The 7672-nt window shown below is 40.4% G+C and overlaps 2 protein-coding genes across 2 annotated transcripts; one reads left to right on the top strand and one right to left on the bottom strand.

Moving 5' to 3' along the window:
- Nucleotides 1-834: 834 nt before the first annotated feature.
- Nucleotides 835-3453, bottom strand: LOC102297662 (mitochondrial RNA pseudouridine synthase rpusd4). Its single transcript, XM_005941518.3, has 6 exons — nucleotides 2960-3453; nucleotides 2052-2259; nucleotides 1872-1965; nucleotides 1526-1676; nucleotides 1339-1436; nucleotides 835-1245 (listed from the first exon to the last, which is right to left on the bottom strand). The coding sequence occupies exons 1-6, from the start codon at nucleotides 3369-3371 to the stop codon at nucleotides 1045-1047; spliced, it is 1164 nt and encodes a 387-aa protein (XP_005941580.1). The 5' UTR covers nucleotides 3372-3453; the 3' UTR covers nucleotides 835-1044.
- Nucleotides 3454-3757: 304 nt separating this feature from the next.
- On the top strand, nucleotides 3758-7167 carry LOC102296345 (WD repeat-containing protein 82). Its single transcript, XM_005941513.3, has 9 exons — nucleotides 3758-4136; nucleotides 4235-4335; nucleotides 4422-4488; nucleotides 5573-5672; nucleotides 6033-6149; nucleotides 6252-6407; nucleotides 6515-6584; nucleotides 6664-6806; nucleotides 6906-7167. The coding sequence occupies exons 1-9, from the start codon at nucleotides 3976-3978 to the stop codon at nucleotides 6936-6938; spliced, it is 948 nt and encodes a 315-aa protein (XP_005941575.1). The 5' UTR covers nucleotides 3758-3975; the 3' UTR covers nucleotides 6939-7167.
- Nucleotides 7168-7672: the final 505 nt, after the last annotated feature.

Below are 7672 nucleotides of genomic sequence, written 5' to 3'. Positions count from 1 at the left end.
TGTAATCTTTTCTTTCTTAACCTCACAGGCTGTTCACGTCTTAATTCTCTAGTACCACTAGTAATAATCTTAAGACAGTTACAGGGACCAGTGCTCACAACTTTTTTTTAAAAATACATTTTGGACCATGTATGATAAGTTTGAATTTGAAATACTTGTGCCTGTTTTTTCCAAAACATAATTACATGATATTGCTTGTGGAATAAGTTAAAACTCAATCATTCACATGGTTAAGTGCTACAGATCGGTGACAAATTGAAGGCAAAACCAGTGTGTTTCAGTAACTTGGTTGCCTGTGCTGTGCTGCCTCTTTAACTCAGCTGTAGTGAAGGACACAATTTTTCTTTATCTAGAAGATATCCTCTAAATGGGTATTTTAACCATGTTAGTGGCCATGTTGGCCCAAACTCCCCCGCAGGGCACTTTTTGTTTAAGATCCGGTGACTACAGAGGTCATAGCCTGATCCATAATTTCATAGCTCAAGTATTTCAACCCCTTCCTGCATCCTGGGAGATGCCACTCGTGTCAAAACTGAAGCATTTTAACATGGGATTAATGTGAGCTGAGACGTACTCCCTCAGCATAACTGAGACACCATATACTGTTGGCTTTTTTTCCTTTAATTTGTCACCTATATCTGTATATTGTAGTCATTCAGGAGATTTTTCTCAGGATAAAACTAACATCTGAAACACCCATCAAGGATTTTTGCCAACGTATTCCTTCATGTATGTGTGTATAGTAGGTTATTAAACAATATATGCAGATGGAATCTTTGTAGTAAGTCATGTCAAGCTGAAACATAATGATTACTGTCTTCTAAAAAGAAAAAGTGAGCTGTGGGTCTTTTTAATAATGACGCATTTGAATGGTTCTTATTCAGTTCCATAGCATCAGTTTTTCATAATTAACACATTCTGTTCCACATCTGTCCACTATCACACGTATCAGCGCTGTAGTTACACATCCTGATGTTCTATTCCACATTTAAATTACATTTAACAGGGTTGGACTGTTAAACGCTGAACAAAGCAAGGAGATGATCACGTTTGTTTTTCATCTGGGAGCGTTATATGCAGTCGGCCCAGTGTTTGGGTGAAGTATTTCGGTAGCGGGCAGGACACGTTGACGTCAGCTTGGCTGCTTCCTGGCAGCGTCAGCTGTCGTGCATGTAAATGAAGGGGAAGGTGCCGAACCTTGCTCTGTTCAATCCCAAGTTTTCCCAACACACGTTCTGGTAATTTCTGTGGAAGGAAATGTATTATTTAGTCATCATTTGTGACAAAATAGAAATCAAACTCTTATACATGTTAAAAAAGAGACTGTAAACATCTTACCTGTGGTGCCAGTTTGCTCCAGTGGGAATATTTGTGGTCACCAAGAATGGGACACCCGAGAGCAAAGGCCATATGAACCCTCATCTGGTGCTTCACTCCTGTGAACACAATGAAGCAGAAAAATACCGAACATGTGCCCAGGCAGGTTTTTGGGATGATTTCCTTTTGTTCACATGTGCACTGTTACCTGTAAAAGGCTGGAGCTCCACAAGGCTGCAACCACTGCTGCTGTCCAGGACTCTGTACTTGGTCAATGCTGGATGAGCTTGGCGATGACTTCGGACTTTGGTTACACCATCACCTTCATCGTTCAGTCTGTAAAGAGGACTCAGAGCCATCTGAAATCAAAGAAGTTGTTATGAGACTGGAAAATGCACACCATTATTTAAACAATAACTACCGTAGTAATTTACTCAAATGCTCTGGACAACAAACCCAAACTAATTTAATGTGTAATAAACATACTAACTACTAAGCTAAAAGCCGTACATACAAGGATGTTTAAAGCAATGATCATACAGAATAAGAGGCACCTTGTAGTGTGGCTGAGGACCTGTGACCTCTCTCTCTATGATGGGAATATCAATCAGACCTTCAGATGGCACAGGAACACCAACCGTGATAACCCTGAAAAGGAACAACATAACTAACATGCAGTGGGAGTATTAGCATGTACATTATTTAATTAATCCTTATCAGTTTCCCCTACTCACCAGTACTTCCTCTCCACTTTGTTATTTCTATTCAGAGCGAGTACGTGCTCCACCACTTCATCCCTCCTGGCCAGCAGGAGAGTTCCCGTTGAGTCCTTTTCTAGACCCAGACAGGGAATGAGCTGAGAATCAGACTTTATCTTCATCCCATCCATCATTTTGGAGAGAACAGGAAGCACAGAGGTGATGGATGTGACGTCGGAGTCATCTGGGAGACAGCAGCAACATTACATTTGTGGTGCCAGTTAGACATCCCAGCTTCAGTGTGATAGCTGACATTTTTATGGTCATTCCAGCTGTTCTCAGTAATGATACTGCATGTCTCCTAACAATAACAACAACAATAATAATAATAACAACAATACTGAGCCTGTTTAAGAACACCTTAATATGTACAACAATAAAATATAGTCTCACCACATAATTTTTCATACATATGTTTAACTGTTCATTAATACAAATATCTAATTAGATAATCATATTAATTTAGCATGCAGGCATCAATAATGGTCAATAGTTCAGAGCCATGATCAGAATGGGAAAGAAAGGTGATTTAAAAGACTAAATGTGGCATGGCTCCTGGTGTCAGACAGGCAGGTTTGAGTATTTTATAAAGTTTTCCAATCATCTTTCGGGTTCACACAGAACAGTACACATGGATGATGTCAGACGATGTTTTCTTGGCACACTCTGTGCCCTTTAGTACGATCGTTTAAACACCACAGTCTACCTGAATATTGCTGCTGACCATGTCCATTGTAAAACACCATGTTACAAAGATCTCATATTGTTTTTTTGAACATTACAATGAGTTGATTTTTATTTTTATTTCAAACTGAAAATAAAAACTTTTTCAAACTTCTTGTCAGTGTAATCAGATTAAAGAAGACAGCCCAGTGTTGGTTTACCTGCCACAGGGATGCCGTAGGGTTTGTTGACGATCACTACATCCTTGTCCTGGTACAGCACGCTTCTGTGGAGGTGTTTGGCGAGCACGTTGGGGTGCACATTTTGTAACTGTACACTGAACCGTTTCAGCTCCATCACCCTCCTCTGCTGGGCAGACATGGGAGGCGCTGTCTCTCGGGTCTTCGACTTCTCTCCTCGGATCTTACGGGCCAGGTCAACGGCTCTAACACGGGGTTTGTCATCTGCGTCGGAGCCTGGAGTGTGGTTGGCAGCGGTGCTCTGACCCCGGGCGAGGGGCGGTGTTGTCTTCGGACACTGGCGGCAGGTTGTCCGGGGTTTGACCAGACAGAAGAGCACATCCAGGCCGGAGCTCCGGTCAAACACACGCGTTAGTCTCCCACAGGTGTTCATCACGGCACTGAGTCAACCTCACAGACCAGACGGCGCACACGAGCTTCAAAACACAAGCATGAACTCTGAAGTTATTAAAGAATTTCCGGGTCAAGCCTTTCAGAATAAAAGCATAATTTCATCCATTCATTCAAATTAAAATAATTCCGACATATTAGACACTATATAGATAAAACCAAACGACAAACGATATAACTATCCGTTTAAATGCTCTTAAACATAACAAATACACATTGCGTAAATGTAAAAAAAAGGATTCCGGTAATTTCCGCCTTTCTCTCAACGGGTGTATTTGTTAACTACGCTTTCACGGCCCGCCAGGTCACAACTGCAAAATATTATAGCTTCTGGAAAGCACCGCCCGTCTGGTAGATGAATAAAAATAAGTCGATCATAATTTCCGGTTGTTACAAAGTTGCATGTTGTCTGCTGTGGATTTTTGTTGTCATAAGGCAAATACAAGCACCTTAGTGATCTAATGGACAGCAGATGCGCATAGCTCAACCAAACCGAAATAATTGCCAGGCTTCATTAAATCTCAGACAGGAAGCTGATGGAGTGTTTTTTCTCCTAACGTATGCTTTCTTGGTAAAAGCCTGCAGCTATGAAGATCACAGACGGTGTATTACGATGTTTCAGAGTGGCCAGGACTCATCGGAAAAACGAAGAGAAGGTCAACTGCGTGGACTACAGCCCAAATGGTGAAAATGTGATAACAAGCAGCGACGATGACCGCATACTGCTGTATGACATGCGAGATGGAAAGTAAGTGGCAGCCACTGTAGACAGTATACTGTAAATGATAAATATACAGTATACTGTGACTGCATTGTGTTCTTATGTTGTCCTTGTGCTTTTCTCAGGTGCAAAAGCAACCTCTTCAGCAAAAAGTATGGAGTAGACCTCATCCGCTACACGCATGGAGACACAAATACAGTGATCTACAGCTCCAACAAACTTGATGGTAAACACTTGACGCCATGCACAGCAGTGCGAATACAGTTAGTGGTCCATTTTGGAAAATGAAATATATTTTGGGATATTTTTCAGATACCATCAGATACCTTTCGCTCACTGACAACAAGTACATCCGATATTTCCCAGGTCACACTAAGAGGTGCGTAAAGCAAACACACAACCTTAATCAACCACAACTGTAAACATGTAGACTGGTATTCAGTGAAAGCAGACAGTTATATAGTATGCACCCTATATGCCTACTAAGTAAATGGACATGCTTTTATTTACTGTAACCAGACTAAATAGAATAAAATGTAGTTGAGTGGAATTCTCATTTTCTACCTTTCTGGAGCTTTCTCCAGTGTGCTCATAAAAATACAGAAATATACACTCAGTGGTGACTTTATTAGCTAAACCTGTTGAACTGGATTTTAGTGGAAATATCTAATCAGCCAGTGTCATGGCAGCAACTCAATACAGTTAGGCATGGTGAAGGTGATGTGCTGAATTTCAAACTGAGCATCAGGATGGGGAACAAAGGTAATTTCAGTGACTTTAATGTGGCGTGGTTGCTGGTGCCAAACAGGCTGGTCTGAGTACTTCTGATACTGCTGATCTGCTGGGATGTTCCCACACAACCAACTCCAAGATTTACAGAAAATGATCTGAAAAAGCAAAAAATTCCAGTAAGCAGCATTTCTCTGGGTGAAAATTCCTCGTTGGTGACAGAGGAGAATAGTCAGACTGCTTTGATCTGAAAGGAGAGAAATAGTAACTCAAATAATCACTCGTTATAACCAAGTTATGCAGAAGAGCATCTCTGAATGCTCTCCAGACATTTCTGTTGCAGATGTGCTAAAGCAGCACAAGATCACACTGGGTGCCACTCCTGTCTGCTAAGAACAATAAACAGTAGTTACGGTTTATATCGCTCAAATTAGACAACAGAAGAAAAACGTTGCCTGATTGAATGATTCTCAATTTCTCCTGCAAGTTTGAGATGTTAGGATCAAAATTTGGATGAAACAAAGCGTTGCACTCAAATGGCCTCCAGAGTCACAGATTTCAGTCCAACAGAGCACTTTTGGATTGCAGAGGAATTCAGATTCTCATTGTGGATGTGCATATAGTGTGCATTCCTGAAAAGCATGTTCCTGTCTGTCTTTCCTTAAAGTAATTTTACATTCAATAAAACATTAGCTCAATCCTGATCAGTTAAAACCAATTTGTTTGGGTTTCAGGGTTACTGCTCTCTCCATGTCTCCGGTGGATAACACATTTATCTCTGGGTCATTGGACAAGACTATCCGGATCTGGGACCTCCACTGTCAAAACTCTCAAGTAAGTAGTTTTCCATTTCTTCTGCCATTTGTACACATTTACAAATGTGTAATAACAGCTACAGCAGTAGAATAGTGTGCTTTACATTGTGACACAAAATACTGCCTATTAAAGTGCTGTTGATTAGGAGTCCCTGAGTAGTCTTGACCACCAGAGGTCTCCAAATCTCTCTTGGATCTGAATCTATGAGCAACACCAGAAACATAACCTTGCAAAAATATAAGGAGTAAATAAACACCAAATGGAAATAAAGACATAAATATGAAAACATGTGCTGCAGAAAGTGGTCATTATTGAGGATTCTTTTGCATATTTCTTGAAAGTTACCAGTTTATGTTGCACAATCTCTCTGATTTTCAGGGTTTGATAAATCCACTGGGGACACCTCTGTGTTCGTTTGACCCCGATGGGCTGATATTTGCTGCAGGAGTGGATTCAAAGACAGTTAAACTCTACGACTTTCGTGCTTTTGACAAGGTACAGCTGAGTCCATTAAGGGTTTTCTGTTTGTGTTCACATGCATTCTTTCCAAAAGCCTTAAATGAAATTCTTAATTATCTGAAAATCTTCCCGTTGAAGGGCCCGTTTGCCTGTTTTGAAACGAGGTTTAATCGCGTTTGTGACTGGACTGGACTCAAATTCAGTAGTGATGGGAAGCAGATCCTCATATCTACAAATAAAGGGATTATTGGAGTCTTGAATGCTTTCAATGGATCTGTGCTGCACACTTTTTCCGTAAGAGACATATTGGAACAAAAATACGGAATTGCATCTGTTTTTATGTTAGTATAATTATTTTCAGATTACATGCTGAAGCCATCCCTGTCTTTCCTCATTTTAAGGGCTACAACAACAGTAAAGGCATCTCACTGGAGGCCTGCTTCACACCTGACTCGCAGTTTGTCATGATTGGTAAGCTAAAAAAAAACCCTCAAACTTTAGATTTGAGCCTTTTCCTTTAAGCTTCCTGTTAACACTCTGGTTTTTCCAGGCTCAGAAGACGGGAGAGTTCACGTTTGGAGCACAGAGAGTGGAATGAAAGTGGCCGTGCTGGATGGGAAGCATCCAGGACCCATCAGTGCGCTCCAGTTCAACCCCAGATTCATGACGTTTGTTAGTGCCTGCTCTAACACGGTGAGCGCAAGCCTTTCTTACCAGTGTGTCATTGATCTCCTGCTGGAAAAACTGCTTATTGTTCTCATTTTGACTTTTTAAAAATTATTTTCTCAACAGACTTTTTGGCTCCCGTGTGTTGATGACTTGTAAAGGCACCAAAGGTCACCATCATGGAGTGAAGTTGGACCCTCCTTTACAAACATCATGACCAAGGAATATTTTGGAAAAATGTTATGTTGTTTCTACCTTTTTTTAAAAAAGATGTTTCATTAGCTTTTATTAGCCTGTGTTTTTTAAAAAAAATAATAATTGTGCTTTTATTGATGGTTTTATAATAAACTGGTTTAAAGTTATATAATAAAAAATCTTGTTTTTTAAACGTTGCCCCTCATCCTTCCTCAAACGTTTGCTAGGAATTATCTGAATTCCAACAAGTGCTTTTATTATTATTATTTTTCCTTTGTATTAACCAACAATATTAGAAGTATAAATGTAAACTGACAAACACTAACAAGTGAGAGTTTTCTGTGTGTGTGTGTGTGTTTCCAAATCCTGTGCTTCTTTACCCTAGCTTAGATCCTCGTGGCGCAAATTCAACAAGGTGCTGGAAACATTTCTTAGAGATTCTGGTCCATATTGACATGAAGACACAGAAGTTGGATATCAGATGGAGATGGTTTACGCTTCGTGTCACAGCACATTATCCTGCTTGAAGCAGCCATCTGAAGACCACTACACTGTGGTGATAAAGAGATGGACATGGTCAGAAATGAATGACGATGCAAGTACCAGTCTACTTCCTCAGCCTGTCTGACCGATTCTGATGCTCGGTTTCATCGTGTAGATGATGTACACATGTCTAAATGCCTGGAATAACTGTTATA

Source organism: Haplochromis burtoni, unplaced genomic scaffold (genome assembly GCF_018398535.1).
Source record: "Haplochromis burtoni strain Fernald_Lab_line unplaced genomic scaffold, NCSU_Asbu1 Contig_300, whole genome shotgun sequence".
NCBI lineage: Eukaryota > Metazoa > Chordata > Actinopteri > Cichliformes > Cichlidae > Haplochromis > Haplochromis burtoni.
Note: the sequence above shows the minus strand (reverse complement) of the source record. Positions and strands in the feature narration are given on the sequence as shown.